Genomic DNA, 22,101 nt, shown 5'->3' with positions numbered 1-22,101 from the left:
AATATCGGATTTCAGGATGCATGGGGAGAGTGGGCAGAAGGACTGTGAGGGTCAGTCCATAACATGAATCAATTGATTGAGTGCCTAAGAAGCTGGGAGCACTTTGCCATTTGAGACGTTCAACCGTCTTTGGAGAATGAGATCATCTGTGTAGCAGTCCATCAAGCTCCACTCTCAGAAACTCATCCTGGTCTAACTTAGTTCTGATCCCCACGCAGGTGAGCGCTCAGCTGTGTCCGTTTCCGGTTGTGCTTCCACATTGATTCTTATTGAATCCGACTGTTCGGCTGCGTCTTATATTCTGTGGCTCCGTCTGCGGCATTAATCATGGCCACCAGCACTTCCGCTTGCACCACCATTTGAGCATGCTCAATTAATACCCTAATCGCAGCTGTCACCAGCGCATGGACATACTGTGGCCTCGGCTGAATACTGTAACCACTTTACACAGCACCAAAGAGTGGTTAGAATGCACATAAATTTGGCTGTGATTATACCGCTCATTAACTTACTGCACAACCTCTGCACTTATTTACTCAATTAACTTGCTATTTTAAGTTCTGTGAACATTAGGGCGGTTTATTTTCCTTTTCTAAATACTTAATCAGCCATGAATAATGGAAAACCTCTTCGAGCAAAAAGCCACACGTTCACCTCTGAATGTTTCATACGGAAGGTGGCAAAAAAAAAAAAAATGCACAAAGCTAATGAGATGTGGAATCAATGAAGTTGTAGCTGCAATGGGCAGATAGCAGTGTGCAAAAGTGACCCCCCCTGTGCAAATGAGCTTGACCCGAAGTGACAACCAGGAAGCGTTCCTGCCAGCGGTATGGGCAGCAGGGAAACAACCACTCCGGATCTTATGACTACGCAGAATGAAACTGCAACAAAAGATTTAGTGGCAGACAGAGAGTGTGTCTGTGACGCCGCTGTCTGGGATGTACTGTCTGTTTCTCTCTCTCTCACCCTTGTTCGCTGCGTCTCTGGCAGACTGTAACTCTGTAAATGACTTTGACCTTTCCTGGGACTGAGGACAGGAACCGCAGAGGGAGAGCAGAGAGATGGCGCGAGATGAGAGCGGAGTAGGCGGTTGACTGTAATAAACTCGAAGCAGTGGGCGGCTGTCAACACTAATAGATGGGAGAGGGGAGGGGGTCACCGGGTTGATGAATACTAAAGGTGCCTGAGTTCTCAGCGTACTGTACTGTTCTTTACCAGGCTGACGTCGGCGAGCTCTCATGCCCGCAGCGTCATCAGACGACAGGCACTGAGGGCCTTTTTGGTGACTCTAGGAAAATATCTATTGATTTTTCGAAGACAGCAAAGGAGCAGCCTTATCATGCGCATTAGCTTGTGCAGCTGGATGACTGCGATGTAATTACATTGCATTGCAATTTAGTTGACAATCCGATTGCTTCAGTGTAATCCATCCACGCACACACACAGATATAATGATTTTCTTGTTAGTTTTGGGTTTTTTTTTACTTGTATCCCCATTATGTGATGCCAGCTCAAAGCGAGCTACTCTCAACTCTCATCTTTGGGTATTGATGGTAAAACATAAAACGTAGGACATTAACATCGCACCAAAGAGCTTCTCATAGTGGTAACAAGGCTCATTGTGGCTCTGCAGGGCTGTACTGAGGTACAGTGCTACATGCACATTTAGGCACAGCAGGCTTTATAGCTAAATGCTTTCATAAGTATGCTAACATGCTCCCAGCGACAATGCTAGCATGCTTAGTTGTTAAGCAGGTATTAGGCGGACCATTTTAATGTTTAACGTGTTAGCATGCTAGCATTTGTTAATCAGCACTGAGTAGAGCTGAGGCTGATAGGAATGTCATTAGTTTTGTAGAAAAGCAAAAGTGTTGGACGAATTCTCATTCTGACGTGACGATGTTGCTAAAGGAAAAGTCGGGATCACCGCAGTTACTACAAACCATCAGAGCTGTCCAATAGTTGTTCAGCTATTTCAATGAAACTCTAACATGCTAAAGTAAAGGTCAAAGGACAACCAAAGGCTGTAGGATTCATCCCATGAGGACCGTTATGTCTGTACAAAATTTCATGGCCTTCCATCCAATAGTTGTTGAGGCATTTCAGTCTGGAGGAAGTGGTGAACTGACTGACTGACGTATTGGCCTCTCTGGAGTCATGATGTTTAGGGTAAAGAATTTCTAACAATGTCTGAAATGCTCCATATCCCAGTGTTAAAGGTTCTAATCCACTGGACTCATGAATCGATGAAGTGGTGTCAAACGTCCTTGCACAGTATTTACTTTAGGAGCAGGATGTTGGAGCGGTACAGTGGAGTTGTCTTAGCTGTAAACCAAAGGGCTGTTTTATGGAAAGAAAGTCAGTTTTATTGGATAGAATGGACACAAAGGTAAAACTTGAGATGACTTGCTTAAACTTTTTAGTTCCAGCGAAGTGTTTCTGAAAAATATCAGGCTGTAGTCCTAGTTTAAGGGATCTCTCCACATGTCTGGGTAACCCTTGTTCAAAGTGCACCTGCAAGGTTTTGGTTTGTCTGTCTGTAGCTGCATCCCTCTCATTGTGTTCTCTGCTGTCCTCTGCCTCTAGGAACGGGGAAAGATCGGCGTGATCTTCAACGTGGGAACGGACGACATAATCATCGAGGAGAGCGCGGTGATGGTGAGCGACGGCAAGTACCACGTGGTGCGATTCACACGCAGTGGCGGCAACGCCACGCTACAGGTGGACAACCAGCCTGTCATCGAACGCTTCCCCTCAGGTAGGAACAGGGGCCCCAGTCTGGGGACTGAGGGATGGAGGGAGCTATGAGTGTTGGATGTGAACCTTCACAGTATTGAATTCTCAGATAAACAGGGGAGCACAGTGGAGAGAGAAAGAAGGAAGAAGCCTTCTGTCTGCACCTTAAAGCGATTTTTAGAGAAGATCCTGCGAGGGCTCTGGTTTATTTATCATGACATTCATATTTAGAGCGTGCCTGCATTATTCTAGGTGATTAAGTCAGGTTCTGGTCTAAAAGGCAGGAAGAGCCAAGCAGCCTTCCTGAGGCGAGCAATCTTCCATCTAAGAGCATCTCTCTGCGGTTAGTCTGCTGCTGTAGCTCCTGGGCAGCGTGAGAGCCAGCACCGAATCGAGGCCAGCAGAATGTGAGGCTACCGGTCAGGTACGGCTGGTGAGCCCGGGCATTGGGCAGGACACGGAGGGAGGACACTTCAAGCTGGGGAAGTATGCAGAGGTGTTTGTAAGTCATGCCTCGGCTCCAAGATAAACACAGACGCAACATCATTACACATACAGACTCTACAAACACCCGATGAGTCACTGCTCGGAGTGTGCTAATTCTCCCGCTTGTTGTTTTACCATAATCATGATATTCTATTTTGGCCTGAATTACGAGGCTATTTTTGGCTCGCGCAGACGCTCTCACTTAATTTCTCTCTGCACTGTGTTTCCTCTTTGTTCATGGTTGTTCAAAGGAAGACATTTTGTGCTGCCGTCATGACTTTGCATTTGGTAAACGCCGCGCTAAGCCAGGCTCTGCCGCCCGCCAGTGTTAGGCGCTAATGATCCCGTGGAAAACTCCCAACCTGAATACCGAAAACAAAAGTTCTTCAAAGCCTTGAAGCCCTGGTGCATTCATGAATTTGCAGACAATTTGCAACTTTGCCAGACTTGTAAATCGCCATTGAAGCCAGAGCGTTCATCACCATTGTCTGAAAAACTTCTATGTATCGTCATTGTTTCAAACAGCAGGGAGAGTGCTGCTAATGTGGCCATGATATTTACTCTAGTTGACATATAGAGCAATGGGAGTCTGACATTCTCTGTCACAGCAGTGATCCCACATTTTGAGGCTTTGTTTTGGCATTGAGGAAAGCGTTTTCTCTTGCTCATCCGTCGACACAGCGAGGCCAGTGTGAGGGGCATGCATCACAGCCGGAGAGGGAAGCGCCCTGTGACAGTTCACTCTTTTCAGTTGTTATTATGATGGAAATGCAGCCCTTTTCGCAACAGCGCACGCTCCGAATAGGAGCCTTCGACTCACAATAGCACGGACGGCTCAGAAAAATAACGGCAGAGCAGCCTGTTAACATGATGAGTGTCATCATCGAAGTCTATGTTTTGTTTCATCAGGAAACATTAATGCACAGCCCATATTGTATTCTTTTTATTCCTCTTCCCTTCCGCCCTCCTCGCCGTTGTTGTTGCCTTTGTCAAACCTTCCTTTCCTTTTCCTCCGCTGATCAAGAATTGAAGAGTGTTATTTTGTTGTCGTTTGTTAGTTTACTTGAGGAGGTTGCGTGTCAGCCAGGGGCTGGAGCCCGTCTGAAGTTTTAGGAGGTTATGGGGACTGAGGATGGCGGGGGAGGTGTAGACGAGCTTTCATTCATTTATGTGAGCTAGATACGCTCAAACTATTTTTGGGCTCCCGCTTTGAAGGCTCCGACACCCGCTTTGAAGGTTCCAGTTGTCATCGTCTGGTGGGGCGGCGTCCTGGGGAAACAGAGATGTTACACATTAGCAAAGCAAAACCTGGGATGAGGCTGAGGCACAAAAGGGCGGAGGGATGCGTAGGGGAAATACTGAGCGAGGGATTTCCTAACTGAGGCAGGAGGTGTGTAAGGAGAGAGAGTGAGGTTATATTTTGGAGAGAGGAGAAAGAAACAGGGGGAGCTCCCTTGTTGAATCAAGTTCCTGTGATCCAGATTGGAGATTTAGACCTCTTCTGATTCTCTAAACAAGACAAAATACACTATACTCCCAACATATTCAGACCTACTTTGTGTTCTTGATGCTCATATTATGCAATATCCTTGCCATGCTGTCCCAGTGGAGCACCGTATCTTAAAATGTCCATGTAGCTCGATTTAGAAGAAAATAGAGCCAGTTGTCATGAAAGACACCTCCAATGGAGCATGCGTTTGGAGTTTCAGGTGCCAGATTTGTCTGGTTCCTTCACCGCAACAAGGAAGTGCAGTTTCCTGTGAAATGTCCCTCTCCAAAGGGACTGTTGTGACCCACATCAGACAGCCTTGTTGGGATGCACCTGCAGGTTTGAGCCCTGACTGGTGCTTTGTGCATACAGACAGTTAAATGTAGGATTTATCCTCTCGTAGACCACGACCTAAGACATGTGAAAGTCCCCAGAGGACCACTGCATGGACGAGGACAGTAGGGATAAAGCAGAGAATACAAGTCCTTTCACAAGAAAGACGCTGACAGGTTATCTTTAATCTGTATGTATCTTTTTCTGACACACACTTATTTACGTACACTATAATTAAGGCTTCAGCCCCAGATTTGGAAGTGTTGCGTTGTTTTTCCAGGCGAAGCCTCCGTTAATGCCGGGGCCCGCCAGCAGCGTGGCTTATAAAAACAGAAGGCCAGTGCGAGGTGATGATTCGGAGAGACAGGATGTTAACAGCGAACATGGTCGTCACGGGTCAGGCACATTCAACGGCAAAGCAACACGTCCCCTGATGTCCCGCAAAGTGATGCTTGTCGTCCTCAGGGAGCCTGTGTCCGTGGGTGTTTTCGGTTTGTGCGATCCCGCGCGCACGCGTCTATCCGTGTGCGCGACACAGTGCATCTTGTGTGTGTCACTCTTTTCCCGCGTGTGCGCATGTATGCATTTGATGGACAGGGAGCAGACAAAATGTGTCAGAGGAGCACGCGGCCAGCTAATCCAGTGTGTCAGGTGTCCCCGGTGGGTCCCGCAGCAACAGCTATTGGCCCCCCTGCATTCCCAAAATGGCAGCCTGGCTCAATATAAACATCCCTGTGTCACACTGAGCACCTCAACCTGGCCACAGATAAACAGGCAGATGTCGGCAGCAGCGCCATACGGAGGGTAATTGTACCATTTCACACCCGGTTCCCTTTATTTACTGGTCATCTGCTGTGAGAAAGGTAGCAGATATGATGTGGCTAATTGCTTAGCGTGCAATGGTTTATTTGCAGATTTCTACCATTGCCCTGAAGAGTTCCTGATTTCATTTCCGATGGGTGAAAAGCTGTGCATTATTTTCAGACAGGCACACTGCCAGGACATAGCAGCCGCTTCACTTTCCTGAATTAAAAGCCTCAGCTGAAAGGTTTGTGGTTTGAGCTGTTAGCGTCTTCTTGTTGGAGAAGGAACATTTATTCCACGGATTCAAGAGAATGTACTTACTTCGAAAGGTTTCAGTGGCATTTTGGTGACATCTGTGGCTCTCCAGGACTGGCCTGTTAATCAAGAATTAGTGTGCTCACATATCTAAAAGCCCATATTAGTCAAATCCTGTGAAAAGTGCCGATTGTTTTATGGGCTGTTCCCTCCCAGCTCTCCCCACCCTCCACTTCAACCGCTAACTGATGATGGAGTTCAGACACTCAGAGGGGAGGTCAGATTTAGTGAGTGGAGGCCTGCTACAACATTAATCCCCCTCTATAAGGAGCCAGCCTCCCTTCCAGCGGCTGCCACCTCCGAAAGAATCAGAGTGGGAGAAAGAACGAGCTTCGAGGGAGAAAATGTTCCTCGGTGTGTGTGTGTGTATGACTGCGAGTGTGTACAGATGAATACATATATGTCACTTTTTTGGGCTTATATGTGTATGGATGTGTACACGCTTACCTTTGAGAGAACATGTGTGCATGGCGGTGTTATGAATGCCCACCTGTCTCACACACCCCCTCCACCTCATCAGCTTCTCTCTTTGCAAAACGCCAAATCACCTCACATTAACTCCTTTTGTGATTGTAGTAATTCACCACAGTGAATTATGACATTACAGTGGGAATGGAACTTCTGGAAAAATCCTTCCGTTTCATGTGGGTTTCTACCACACTTGAGCTTTGGATAATCATTATGCATTTTACAACCATAGTTATATTGTCACCATCACCACGTATTGGCCGTGATTACCATATTTTCCTGCCTCCTAACTGTGTCATTATGACCAATGAGAGCGCACAGCGTGCCGCCCTTCCTCCGCACTCTCGCACGCTTTCTTTGTCGCTTGTCAGTGCTAACAGGCAGCGGATCTATAGAAAGCTGTCATTTAGCTTAAGTTTGGGTCTGGGTTGAGTAGAATTAGAAAGAGGAAGCGGGCGGGGTGGTAATGCATGGACGGAGGGGCTGACAGCAGGGGAGATAGAAGACGGGAAAAGCAATAGTGCTCCACGGCGAAGTGCTTGGGATGCATTGTTGAAAAATGATGGACCGAAGCAGGAGAGGAATGAAGAGAGGGAGCGCTCGGGGAGGGCGAGATCCAGCCTGCATGCTGGAAGCTAGCTGCTGTCGTTGCCGTGATGGATGAGGCTTTGCATGTTACTGAATAATAAGCTCCTCACAAATTGGATTGCATCACAGCAGGGAAGATTACATACAGGCGCTACAGTATGCATGTGCAGGCCCGTCACATGCAGGTTTACGCAAACACACACAATGTAGCGTCGCGTGAGCCCGGAGTGATTTCGTAGCGAACGCTGCCTGCTAACAAAATGACTTGCTACTTGAAATGCTGCTCATTTTGAATAGATCAACACACCGCTTAATGCAGATCATGAATCAAGGACGGCAAAAGAAAGAGGAAAGATAGTCGAAGTACATGAGGGGGCTATTGTCGGTCCCTGTTTTCATTCTGTAAGGCATTTAGGGGATCTGTTCAGCGTGAAGGCTGACCATTAGAGGGAGGAAAATGGAAGAATAGAGACGTGGATTCGCAGAGGAGGAGAGAGTCTTTGTGCCAGCGAGGTCAGCTCCAGCTCTTCCGACTGAGCTGTTAAGATGTTCTTACTCCTCAGATAAACGGTCTAAGAAAAGGGGTCAACAAAGCTCTCGGCTGCGCTCTTTCCTCCCTCCTACCCCTTTTTATCATCGCCTCGACGTCTCCACTGTTTCTAGATTTTCATCTCTGTCTTTGCGACCTCCACACTCGGAGAGAAAGAAAAACCAGCTGTGAATAAGCGAGGAAGATAAAGAGACAATGTGAGGAGGGGCGGTTGAGGCGGCCCCCCCTTGGCAAAAGCAATACGAGAGCACTCAGCAGTGCCAGTTAAAATGGTAAGGGTGAGGGAGAGCAACGGGATTAGGAGAGGAGAGGGTTGCGCTCTGCACAAGACAACACAGTCAGACAAATTGCTGGCAGCATATGGACTTAAGATGAGTGTGGACTAGATTTCACTTCACTAGCTCGGGCCTCCGAGCGAGGAGTATCGAAGCAGCCCCGTGTGCCTTTGATGGTCCACTGAGCAGAAGATGATAGATGAGTGTGTGGGGTGATGCACAGAGCACAGTGTGGCCTCGTGTCAAGACTGCCAGCCTTTCTATCTTACAGCGCCGCTATACACTGTAGGCTGAGCTCATTTATGCGTTAGCTTGTGGTGCCTTTTGCCATTAATTGTTCTTAAGGTAATTACAGTATGCACTGTTGCAGCAGCACCAGGCAGTACCGTATCAATCATGTTCTGAGTTATTATTACATCCTGCAGAAGTCCACATACCAGGCAGTGGCGGAAAGTTAGAGCACTTGCTTAAGTTCTGTAATTAAGACAGACTTTGGGGCACTTGATTTGAGAATTTTCCATTTTAGGGACATTCAATTTTCATTTTTGATTAATCTGCTGATTTTTTTTTCCATTAATCCATAACTTCTCTCTCTAAAATGAGAATATGTCCGATCGATAGATAGATCCAGTTTAAAATGCTTTAAAAAAATAATAAAACAGGACCAGAAAGTTGTTGACATTTTTGACCGAAGTAATTGCTCAAATAGTTGATTATTCTTCTGTGGTTTAACTAAGTGATGAATCAGCTCGTTGTGTCAGGTTTATATTGAAAGTTTGAACAAACTTCGTCATAGTTGTAAGTGGAAACGATTAGCTGTCATTTCTGTGCTAGTGTGTGTGTTTCTGTTTGTGTGTGTGTGTGTGCGCAGCCTAGGAAGTCCCTGCTACAATCATTAAGGTAGGCATTTGTTTTAGCTGTACTTATAACCTAGTGACTGAATGTAAAACCATTATCTTTACACTTGTGTGTTCATCCCTTCTGATGGAGGGAGTTACTGTTTCACTGGTGCCACTGATACCATGAAGTCGCTCACTGACTCCTTCTCAGTCTGTATCGGTTAAATTAAAACGTAAATTAAACATGCTGTTCTGCAGGTGGAGTTTTTAAAGACACTCCAGCCTAATTACAGCCCCAAGCAAAACAACTGCTACTGCTAGTCCTCTTAGGCCGTTGATCTGACAAAATGTCATAGTTTGCATTTTTATTTTATTCGTCATTACATTCAGCAAAGTAGAGGGAAAAAAAGGCAGAAAGAGTTAATTGAGGGCAGCCAGCCCAGTCACTTGTCACTGCTGACAGTTCCCCCTCTTTCTGTGGGCTCTTATTGGGCCTCTGGTGCTCTGCAACTCCTTCTGATTGGATCTTGCACAGTTGGAAGGTATCTCCAATTATTGGCCCGTGGCTATGGGATGATGGAGAGAAAAGCAGAACAGAGAAACAGTGAAAAAGTAATGATGAGGAGAGAGAGACAGAGAGAGAGACAGCTGAGTAGTGCAGAGCAGGAGAGGGAAAAGATTGCTTTAGGTAATTAGAGAAGTGACAACTTTGATTTCCACATGAGTTGGGGGGGCGGGGGGGCTTTCTCCGGCTCACTCCGGCAGCCACCCTCGCACAAATCCACCGTGGCCGAGATGAAAGGTGGCGAGGATCCTGTCGAAAGCGAAGGGAAAGAGGGGAAGAAATGAAAATGAGCGCACTGGATTGATAACTGCCGCACAGATGAAAGACAAGCGAGCAGTTAAAACAGTGAGATTCCATCTGTTTCAAATGCATGCCGACACGGAGGGGGGGGGTGATGTATTTACACTGAACAAAGGAGGGTGGTGCGTAGGTAAATCGCTTTCTTTTCCCCGCGCCTATCACATGAAGAGACACAACTTGCAATCTTTGGCTTGAAAGAGTGGGGGGAGAAGAAGTGTGCTACAAAAAAAATGGCATCTTTCCATGTAAAATGTGTCCCATTTGAGACCTTAAAGTCTTGTTTTCCTAAAGTAAGGAAACAGATCTGGCTGTGCATTAAGATTATTTATCATCTCAAGACTTTTCTAAAATCATGCTATCATTCTTGGTTTTAGTGCAGCGGTTTTTCTTGGTCTGTCCGCTGTGAACATACTGACACCCTTGAAAATGATTATTTTCACTTCTTTTAAGAAAATAAAACAGATTTTTCACAGAATTTCCATTTACTTGCGCAGTGTTGCAGCTTCCTCTCCCCCGTCTGCTCCGAGACGCCCGGTGGATGAGAGAACAATCCATCTAAAGATACCTAATGAAAAACAGAATGAGGCTAGCTTGACAGAGAGAGGTTTCTGTGAGAGGGAGGGAGAGCAGGATGGCCGGTGGCCAATCGTCTCCAATGTAATCTCCATTCTTGTGGATGGATTTCCGATGTGGGTGTCCTGTACAAGGGCATCTGGCTGCCTGCAGAGCTACATGATATACAGTTGGCTCCTTGGCGAGCCTCCACACACACTCACATGTACTCACACACATATGCGCCGATAAAAATGGAGACAAGGAGCGAGACGGAACAGCGTGTGATTCATATGCTGGATTATCAGGACACTGGAGTCCAGACAGACATAGAAACAGGCACTCGCCCGTCCCTGCTTTGTGTCTCCCCGAGGTGCCAGTCAATCAGGATGCCCTTGCCCTGCCCCTAGCACAGCAGCTGTGATACCTGCCCAGGACGGGCCCCATCAGGGGCGGAAATCCAGCCGACGCTCCAGGCCCCAAACACAGGGCGCAAAAGGAGGACAGACAGTTTTCTGGCATTCCAGATTGGAGATCCCACCAGTGTTTCAAGGTGGACGTTCCGAGCCTCAGGGGGTCCAAAGCCGCGGGCATGCTGGCTGGCCAAATATACATGACTAGTGTGGATAAGTGTGGGCCGGCATCCGATGTTTACATGCACACAGTCCGCTGGGTTGTGAGCAGTCATCAGTGGAATGCCCCTTTAATATGACGTTAGCTTCCACATGAACATACTGTAGCCACTGATGTCCATTAATGGCTATTAAAGAACAAATATGGCAACATGTGAAACTACTGTTGGAATTAGTTTATTTTTCTCTCTTTTAAATATCAGATTTCCTTGAGCTCCAGGTCCAACAGCATTGTTTCCCTGTCTTCCACATCGAGCGAAAGGAGCAGTCTTGGGAGCACAGCGAGTGCGATAATGGCGGTGAGGGAGGAGACAAGGGCCCAGCTGTTTAATCTATCCCCCCCATTCTCATGCAGAGCAGGCTTCAGCTGGTGGGGAGGAGGGCGAGGAGGGAAAAGTTTCGCTGGTTCACTCAGAATGACTTATTTCTCCAAGGATCCGAGCGCAAACAGATGCAAACAAACAAGCAGGACACGGAGGAATTTAGATTTTCTGTGGCGAAGATGACACAAAAACCTGTCCAACAGAACTTGGTGGTATCATTTTCCTGTGGCTCTACATACATTTCTGCTCAAATGAGACTCAAAATCACGTTCTCTTCTCCGTGGTTTCCATCAGTTTCTTCCACATATCCATCGCTGTGTTTCGAGTAGATGCACAAGCCATTGTTTGTTGATTCCTCCGTCGGTTTTTGGTTGCTGATGAGGATGTTGTCGCTCGCTCAGGGAAAGAATACACACACATTTGCATACTGTAAACACACACTTCACTCTTAGCATTTATTACGCTCCCCACTATCCACTTAGTCAGACTGTGTGTGTGTGTGTGTGTGTGCGCGCGCGCACGTGCGTGCGTGGGGTAATGGATGGCAGTGCCTGTGTCACCATGTCCCACATTTAATCTCCTAGTAATATGCTCACTCTGTTACCAGGCAATGAAGAAGGATGGAGGGATAAAATGGAGTGAAGGTAAACACAACAAAAAGAGGGATTTGAGGAGGAAAGTGAAAGCAAGGTAGGAAGTAAGGAAGATAGTTGAGAAGACAAAGAAGGAAGGAAGAAAATTGAGGAGAGTGGTTGAATCAAAGGAGAACATTGTGGAACGAGGAGGGGAGAAAGTACATAGTGGATGGAGGAAGAAAGGACCAAAGCTGAAGAAGAAATAATGGAAAAGGGGGTAATTGGGAGAGAAGGAGTTAATGAAGGTGCAAGGAGAGAATGGGGCATGGAAGTAATGGGAGAAAGAAATCAAAATGGACTTTGGCAGAAGGGTAGTAAAAAGGACAGAACAAAGTGTGGATGAATGATTGTTCGAGATCAAGGGAAGGACAAGCAGAGATGAAGAGCGGTTAGAGGGAAAGAAGTGAGCAAGAAGGAATGCATAAGTGAGTCAGACAACGAAAAGAGATTAAGGAAAGAGTGATGGAAGCGAAAAAGGAAGGAAACATTCCATAGGGGATGCACGGCGGAAGAGGAGGCTACAAGCATTTGGTTTCCTGACCGCAGTCTCACACAGCTGCCACTAGAGGGAGAACTACATCCCTCCAGCTGATTCTCATTACCAACGCTTATTTTGATGATAAAATGGAGCCTTCATCAGATTATGTTACTGGAAGTGGCTTCGTCAGTGTGATTCAGGCAAGGAAGTTAGAAGAGGGAGGAGATTTAGTCAGGATTTGTGGATGAGACAGCAGATGAAGAACATGCAGGCACAAGATTGATTCATCTCACTGAGGACTACTGCCTCCCACTATTTTCCTTTCACTGTGTTATTTTGATCGCCTTTTCTCATCAACAACCCCCCCAGCCACACACACACACACACACACACACACACACACAAACACAACACCACACCCCTCTCATTTTTGTCTGTCTTTCCCTCTTTTCTCTCTGTGCTAGCAGCAGCATCTTTCTCTCCTTCTCTAATTCAGTGATTGCTGCAGAGTGCCATGCCATCACTAAAACGGGGTTGTGTGTGTGTGTGTTGGGGGGGGGGGCTGTAATTGCTGTACTGCCTTTCCAGAAGGCAAAGTAGTACCTAGTTAATCTTAAGTACAAGTTGAACGCCAAGTAAGTGGTCCCACTAACACTGCTGCAGTACAGTTTACTCTCAATTGAAAACAGTTTGTTGCCACTACAGACAGATTCAAGCCACAAAAAACTAGAGGAAAATTGAAAAAAAAAAAAGACTCCACCTTCAGGATTTTTTGGACCCCCTGTAGCGTTCATTAAGGAATTATCACCGGTCATAAAAAGCATCATTACTGGCAATTGTGTGAGATCAAAACATCCACTAACAGTTTAGCTGCTTAATTTCCTATCTGTCACTTCCTGCGTATGAGCTGCTGCTGTGACTCAGATGAACACAGCTCATATGCAGCACAAGTGCAACATATGAATGACACTGAGTCATAGTACATTAAAGCCACCTCCTCACACATTCAGCTTGTCCTCTCCATTCTTCTCCATCCATCTGCCAGCTATCATCAATTCCAGCCTTCCTCCTTTGCCTTCTCTTTACCTTTTTCACAGTGGCCCTCCTTCCCCTGCACAAACAAACCGTGTATGTTCATATACAGTATGCACACGCACCTCCACAGCCTGTGTGAGCCATTATTGCGCAGGCAGGCGTGGGTAGAGAGACCCCTGGGGAGTGGAAGTAGGTACTGCAGAGCTGAGAGGTGGTCTATTTTAGATCACTGCAGCAGCGCAGAGCAGTGGGGGGAGCAAAATCAAAGTATACTAGTTAAGATGCAGGATGTACTTCAGAGCTCTTCTGTTTACTGTTTAGATGTTGGTCTCAAACTCTCCTTCAGTCTTTAGCTCGTCTCTCTGCAGACAATTCCATCAGCGTTTTCCGGTGGCTCACGACCCTCCAAAGCAGACTCACTTAGCAGCCAAAACTTGCTCCTATTGTGTTTTCAGAGATTTAGTTTGATGTTGATTTAGGGCAAAATCACAGAAACGTCTATTTTGACGTATCTGTTGGTTCATTTTGGCTGCCAGTGAAATGACTCATATGTAGCTTGATTTTTCCAGTTCTGTGATTCTTGGAGTCGTTGAGGGTGTCACACATGAACACACCCTAAGTTTTCAACACCTTGTATGTAGCAAATGGCACATTGATTCAATTTGTCACTCACACATGTTGTCAGTCAGATCATTTGCTGTAAAGTACATTGATTATTTCCTGGGAACCCCCCCCCCCAGAACTTTGTCCCCCTTCAAGGACGCCTGGGGAATCCCTGACCCCATTTTTTGGGAATCACTGCGCATGCATGGCTTTCTGATTTGTATCCTATAATCTGCGGAGACTGCCGCTTGACATAGACAATAACTCCTAATTAAGCCTCCGACACTGGCACCACATTAGACTCCATCATCAAACCCCCAGCCTGGCCACCATCAGCCCTCATCTCCCCTAATTCCGGCTCCGTCTCTATTGACAGTGCTGGAGATGTACGCAGCATGACCCTGAGGTTGATTGAAGTGAAGTGAGGGATAATAAGTTTGCACAGCGGCATTGAAACTTCTTTGACACGCTGATGAAGTGATGCTAATTGCCAAGTGCCACTGAGAAGTGCTCAATTAATGCACGGGGCGAAAAAAAAAACCTGAGAAAACCTGAGTGCTGACAGTTCCACTAAATCCTTTTCCGCTTTAGTTGAAGTAGAGGAGTTGGATTCAAAGTGAAGTGATGCTCGGCGGGCAGGATGCCATCCTGTTGTCGGATTTGGGATGTGGTGATTTTCCTAATCAGTCTCTCACACTCTTTTTGTGAAATGGGAACTAAAACGTGTCTTCCTTGAAACAACCATGAAATGTGTTTTAGTGCTGTGTGATTATCTAATGCTCATGTGAAATAACAACGGTTTACTGCAGACACTGAGATGCCTTTTTTCTGCTGTATTCTTTCCCTGTGTATTAATTCTGTTGTTCAATGAATGCTGGTTCTGTGTGTGATTCTAGCTTGATTACTGCTAATGCATTTCTAAAGTGTGTTCTCTTTGCGAGTCACAAATCATACTATATCTAAATAATTCATAAATCTGTTTAACTTGTTAGTCCATCAAAAAAAAACACTTAAACTCAAGGTAACTAGAGTGCTGCTAACATGTCTAACCAAACAAACCAGCCCAAAAACACATCAAGTTCTTCCTGTCCTAACTAAAGCTGATTTAAAGTACATAACTTGCTAAACATTTGCCATGTTGCCCTTCTAACCTCTAACCTTTTAACTTCCAGATTTTTTTGTAACCTCTCTTAATTTGTCTTCTCCAAATTTCTTAAAGGGAACTTTGATAATGAGCGCCTGGCTATTGCTAGACAAAGAATCCCATACCGACTCGGTCGGGTAGTTGACGAGTGGCTACTCGACAAAGGTAATAAAATCCCTTTAACTCCACTAATGATCTAACCGCCTAACCTACCGTTAACCACCACTCTGGAGGAGGTGCAGTGCCAAGCAACAAGGGTGAATGTGATTCGGCTCTTGGACAGAACTGTTGGTCCCCTATGACCCATGGCAGATGTAACATGTCTAATAATAATTGGCTGATGTAACTCATTCCCTCGCTTGTCCAGTTGAAATTGTGAAGTGTAATAATTGGCATTTCAGAAAAATTCCATGGCAATTTTCAGTAATAGCACCATGCAGGTATGCAGGGGACCATATCCAAAGCACCTTAAACTGGGGCTGCATCTCTTCAGAGAATTAACCCCCAAATAACCCGACATAACCCCCTAATAACCTGACCACATGTAAATAGCCTATTGATTCCATTTGCACTTTTCTTGTCTTTTGTTGGCTGAATGTGAATTTGCATTGACTATATCTAACCGTTCTTGAAAACAAAATATTCCAGGAGTTAAATACTTTCAAGAGGAAAGAATCCCCCATGAAAGTCACTAAAAGTTAAAGGGACTGTTGAAGTGTTCAGTAATCAGTCGACATTCATTGCAGCGTGTGGGCTCCATTTTCCCGCCCCGCGTTATGCATAACTAGTGCCATAAGTGTCGAATGTGGTCCCATCAGAGTGATGATTCTTTAACCCTTTGAGTGCCGAGTGTCCCAACCTCTTTGTCTTTGTCTTGTGCCGTGTGTTTGTGCTGCTGAAGGTGGTTGATTCTTAAAAAAAAAGAGCGGAATAAAATAAATCAGAAAGACAGCTAAATGGAGCGGAGTCTTAAAATAGCTTCTGTGGTGCAGTAAAAGCATTGCAGACGTGTTTTCTCACGCACAAGCATGACAGAACCATTTAGCAAGTCACAGTCTAGGCATGAGAAGTGATATAAATGGATGCTTTTGGTGCAGATTATCAGAACGTCCAAAGCTCAGAGACTTTACAGTAAGATCTGCATGATCTTTTCTATTTGCATAGGGATGTGTTGAGATAATGATGAATGAAGAGTTTCAAGCATTAGCCACTTAGCTTTAGGGGCTGCTTTGAAACGGTATTCTGAATGATAACCCATGCATGGATGAGTTCTGAAGATAAAATTTGTCTCCGAAAGCAAAATGAAGTATTCATGCGACAGACAAACAAGATGAATGAAGCTCCTGCATGTTTATTTCATGGAAACAAAACAATCGTTGCATTCATCTCCAGCTCCTATAAACTGACTTCTCTGCTCTCCTCCGGTACATGGGGGAATGCACTTCTGCTGAGGGTAGTTAGGACGCAAATCAGAATTAAAAAGACTTGGGAGATGAAAGTTGAATGAAAAACTGGATCAATAAAAAATGACTTACCCACTTATAAAATGATTTGTGCATGCTATGAAACTCTAAAGAGAATGAGCTTGAAACTGAATGCATTATTCTCTTTCTTCTATAGTTTGAAATGAGTCTGCATCCAATCATTTTAGATGACGGCACGGGAAAGTAGGAAGGCGAAATAAACAAATAATCCACATCAAACCTCAAGTGAGGGCTTTGATCAGGGTGCATGTTGAGAAAAAGGTCGCCGTTATTTGTTAATTTGATTGGATTCGTTAGAGACATGGCATACACACGTCATGGACTGAAGAGCCAAAGTGGTCCTGGAAGCGCATTTTAGATGCACTGTTTTTGGCATATAAGACACATTAGTCTAGATAATGAAGGGGAGTAGCGGACATTACCGAGCTCAAAGGGTTAAAGCTGTTGTTGCTTTGCTAAGGAAGCGGCTAGAACTCAAAGCTAAGAGTCTTCTAAGCAGAATCTAACCACCTAACAGCAAATCAAACTCCACCCACACTAACCACTGAGGGCCTCTCCCACGACCCCCCACCTTCCAGCCGTCAATTGAAACAATTGGAGAAATTTTCCAGCTTTTGCCCTGCTGGTGACAAATTCAGAGAGCCCTCAGTTATAACCTTGTTATAAATGCTGTTTAACATTTGAACGCAATTGGACCTGGATGTCAGTATTTGGAAGAACTTGGACAGGTTGCGGCGATCGCTTGGGACAAAAAAAAAAAACTAAATAAAATGCTAACTAAGTTCTAACCACTGCTAAAAGAAACAAATCTCTAACTGGCAACTTCTTCCCTGTGTCTCCACTTCCATGTCATGCAAAACTCAGAGGGTTAAAACGAAGCAAATAACTGAACACCAAATTCAAAAATGACGCACCTGCTCTGGATCATTGAAGCAAAATGTGTTGGTCCCTTTAACATTTATTGTTTTCACCACTAAGGAAATGTACTGTTCTAAATGTCATTAGCTATGCAGGGTGAAGGTATATGAGCATTTGAATGAGAGTTACAGGCTGTTGTGTGGTAAACAGCCTGGATCATTCACCCTGGATCACATGTCCAGCAATGGTCCAGGCTGTGTTACCGATGTGGGTTTTTTGGTCTCCAATGTCTGTTGATTTTATGACATTAATGCCTTAAAGGGTCATAACATGCTCTTAATCAAAGTGCACAAAAACAATCAGCCCCATGGGTCTCCTCTCCAAGCGCCTTTAATGTTTCATCAATTCTGTTAAACTCCACAATCACAGAAAAAATCTGCATCTCTCAGATGTCACTGGTGCTGCAACAGTCCCATTAATCTCATGACTCGTGCACGATTACATTCATGTGTGGACAGAGACAAAATAAGGGCGCTAATCGCTCACAATCACTCTCACAAATCAGTATTTTAGTCCCACTAGGATGTGATGGAAGTCATTGGAGCCGGCGGCGTCCTGGAGGAGTGCTGTGCTACGGCGCCGCATCTCATTCTGAAGCCTTGATTCCGTCGCCGCTGCTGTGTGTGAGGCAGATCAGAGTGAGCATCTCTGTCCGACTCTGTGCCCGCTGACTAAATCCAAAATGGCAGCCATTACAGGGACCCAATGGAGGGGAAAAAATCAGAGTGCCAAAAGTTTTCAACAGCTCTATCCGAGCCAAAACTTACTCAGATGTGCCCCCCCCTCCCCTTGCTTGCGTCAGTCTCTCGCCTTGTGATGGATTTGTCATCCCAGGTTTTCTGCTCACTATATTCCCTTCGTACCCCTCACTCTCCTTTTATTCTTTTGACCATCGATGCCAGCTCTCACTGAAAGCTTGGCAGGCCTTTCCCTACGTCAGTGGAGCCTGTTTCTTTAGAAACAATAATAATGTGCTGCAGCTTCCTGATCTCATCAGGGAGTTCCACTAGAAAATAAAGATTACAAATAACCAGCAAGAATCAATTCCCCTTAGTTGTTCCCTTTAGCAGATGAGCAAGGAAGCGAATAAAGCTCCCAGAAGAATTGGAGCAGTATATCTTCTTCTGGCAAGGAGTCTGTCTCTGGAGCTCTCCAGCAACATGGCGATACAGCTCTGAGTTGAACTACATGAGTAGAGGGAGGCGCAGAGGAGGAATACTACAACATCGGGGTCTCTGTGGCCTAAAATGCAAGCTGGAGAAGCAGGTTTAATGTTCAGTGGTTAATGGTCTGGTGTGAGCTCCCCCACTCCCTAATCAAAAGCAATCAAGTCCTCCCACTTGGTGTGGGGCCAGAGCCCAAATCAACATCTCCAGGCCAGGCATCGGTCCAGATCTGCTATTCATGACTCCAGCTTCATCTCAGAGATTCTCTCACATCAGGCCTCAGCCAGCAGAGAGCAAATCCGTCTGAGTCTGTCTTTCAGCAACCCCATGATGAGCTCTGTATCCTGCTGAGTTACTATCTTGTTTTCTCATTTGATCTCTCTGCACTATTATGGCCACATTTGAGGAAAGTAGGGGGGGAAACCGTATGAATTTTAACATGCTCGCTCATGAGGAGAAAGCGGCTGCGAGAAAGCGGCTCTGTAGCTGGAATGAATGGACACTTTGCTGTTATTTCACGGTCCCCTACCATGAAATGGCCTAAAAACAGCACAGCTGGAGTGAAGAAAAAGAGAGAAGGCTGTCCCCAGCAAACCATGGAGCGATCTCTCTCAGTGTCTCTCCCTCGATAGTATCACCTGTTTAAGATCTACATGCAGATATAGGAGCTGCATAAATCCAATGCGCTGTCCCCAGAGTCCTGCTGATTCACCGCCACAATCTCTGCACCCTCGGCTGCCCTCGGGGACCTCAGGGCTCCACGCTGCCTCACAAGGCTTTCGGTCTAACTTCATGCCGCATTTGGCGGCTCCTCTCCATTGTCAAACACAATTAATTCATAGTGTTCTACCCAAACCAGCCCAACTTCTGAGGAGCAAAAAAGCAAAACACTCTTAATTACCACAGAGAGCCTTGCGCCGAGGAGATAACTTGGGAACACTTCATAATCGACTTTGTCAGCATTCCACCCCACCCCCATTGTGCTCCAGTCTTCCTCGACTTTCTTCCTCCGTATTCTTTTTTCTTTTTTTTTCCGGAGAGAAGAAAATGGAAATTGGGGGAGTTCTTGTTTGTTGATACACGTACTAGAAATTCTGCAGGCGCATGAAGGATTTGTGAACACAAACCCATAAAGACTGCGTGCAAACGGTCCAAATTTCTGTTCTGTGCATCACAAAGCAGTGTATTGACAGAGGTGAATTCTGGGCCATCCCTCCCACCCTGCAACTCAGCTAAGAGAAAACACTTCGGATAGAAGCTCCTTGCAGCCATATGGCATCCCTCCTGTCTGTGAGATAACAGGAGTGGAAGGAGGATGAGAGAGGCGTAATGATGACGGTGGAGGGGGAAAGATACGGCTCTCACCAGCTGCAGTCCTTTTCATATCCCCTCCACCGGTGATGGGTACACTTAGATCATCCCTTTACCTCCCCATCCCAACCACCCCCTCTCGCCACAATCTCACTCTGCCTCCCTCTGAGCCAGGGGAGGGGTTAAGCCTGGCGAGAGCACGGTATCAAGCCACCATCCCCTCCCCTCTTCTCCACCTACATTCTGGGGGTTGTAGCAGACGTACAGCCATTATTTCACAGCCTCCGACAAGCAATCTGTGCATTAGCAAGCCGAGCGTGGCCCAAGCCCAGCCCACTCCCCAGCTTGGCTCGGCTCAGCTTGTAATTACCGGCCACTACTCATCTGAGACAAGCCATTTCTCTCTGTTCAGAAAAAAAGTCGAGGAGGATGGTGCATCGATGGAAAGCTGCAACTGGAAACTTGCTATTACTCCTGTTACTGCAACAGCATTTAAGGCCAGTTTAATTTTGGCTGAAGGAGTCATTTAATAGAATTCTGCTGTGGTGCTAACTGACAGCAGACAGAAGTGATGCAACCTGCATCCAACTGATAAAGCCTTTAAAACTGCAGATGGGTCTTTCATTGGAAAAGTCTGCACACAGCACACAGGAAGCAGTGCCTTTTACATTTCCTGTGACAGCAAACATAGCCACCATGAGTGCACAAAGAAAAGAACGCCTCCTACAGGAACTTAAACATTATTAAAAGGAAAAGACAAACCTCAGTAAAACCAAACAGAACCAAAAACACCCAACAACACCATACAACGTCTATCTTATCGTCATAGCTTCTGATCTGATGTGTATTGTACTGATCGAAGTAATTGCTGAGATTTGGGAGCATGTGATTAGTCACAGGTTGTACTCAAGTCTAGCCAGGTTATCTAAACCACTTAAACGCAGATAGCACACCTTAATAATAGGTAATAATGTCATATTACGGTGAAGACCCACTGGAAGGGAGCAAGTCACGCTATGTCACCTCAGCCACTTCTGGCTTGTGGCTGTGTCAGAGCTCGCAAGCTAGCGAGGAGCAAACACTGTGTAAATAAGCAGCGAGTGACTTTCCCTGACAGTTTACATGACTGTGGGCCACGCAGCACTCGCATTAGGACCGTTCAACTTTGCTTTCTCTTCCAAATATCTTTGGCTAACCTGGGAGTTTGTTTGCAACCTGTCTCTCTGACATATATTTCTTGCCCTATTGGACGTCTTTTTATTAATGTCAGAGTGTTGCCAACATTCTCAGCAATTAAATTTGTGAGTGCAATGTTATTATTACGGATAGAAGACAGGTCCATTAAAATCATCTCTTTCAAAGTACCCTGTTTTGTCAGAAACACAATTAGCAATTTTGATAGTTTCTTACAATAAGTCTACTTTCACTTCAGTGTTTTTGACAGCACATCTAACGGAGCTTCTAATTTTAGCATTCCTCCCACCCCTGTGTAAACATACACCCACCTCCTCTATTTGAGCATCTTCTCTGGTCAATGCAGTGATGCATGCAGCAGGACGCCATGGCCACAGACGACAGGTTCACATCATTAAACCCTGTCATTACCACGAGGTTAACCATGTGATGAGCTGACTGCACTTGAGAATGAGGGTGGGAGGCCAGAGGTGACTCACCAGGCATTCCATATCCTCTCCACATGAAGTACTTCACTGCACTTTCCTGTACCTCGTTTTGCTCTCTTTTGCCATAACTCACTTCCTCTTCCCTCCACTTCTTTCCTCCCATCGTACTGCCGTGTATTGCTGTATGTCTTCCTCTCCCTCAGCCGCTGTCTTTAACCACGTGATTCCTCTTGTTCTTTCTTATCAAGCTTGTCATCCACTCCCTCCATGCCCTCGCTCTGTCTCTTTGACATTCTATCCTCATGCAGGCTCGCTCTTTCTGTCCTGCCCGTCTGTCATCCTCCCTTGCTCCTGTCATCTCTCATGTCCCCGTTCTCTCAGTGCCTGTCCAACCTCTTCGTTCTTTATCGTCCCTCTCTCAGGCATTTGATAGATAACCCGGGAGCTGCC

At 45.8% G+C, this 22,101-nt stretch overlaps 1 protein-coding gene across 1 annotated transcript in view; it reads left to right on the top strand.

Annotated features, from left to right (window-relative positions):
- The window catches only part of nrxn2b (neurexin 2b), a 550,653-nt gene that overhangs the window by 508,925 nt on the left and 19,627 nt on the right, over positions 1-22,101 (top strand). The window contains exons 19-20 of the mRNA XM_041964490.1: positions 2,587-2,758; positions 15,226-15,315. Coding sequence (XP_041820424.1) covers positions 2,587-2,758; positions 15,226-15,315 — 262 coding nt within the window. The remainder of the gene's footprint in view (positions 1-2,586; positions 2,759-15,225; positions 15,316-22,101) is intronic.

The sequence above is a fragment of the Chelmon rostratus genome, chromosome 23 (assembly GCF_017976325.1).
Source record: "Chelmon rostratus isolate fCheRos1 chromosome 23, fCheRos1.pri, whole genome shotgun sequence".
Classification (NCBI taxonomy): Eukaryota; Metazoa; Chordata; class Actinopteri; order Chaetodontiformes; family Chaetodontidae; genus Chelmon; species Chelmon rostratus.
This window is presented reverse-complemented; position numbering and strand designations above follow the sequence as displayed.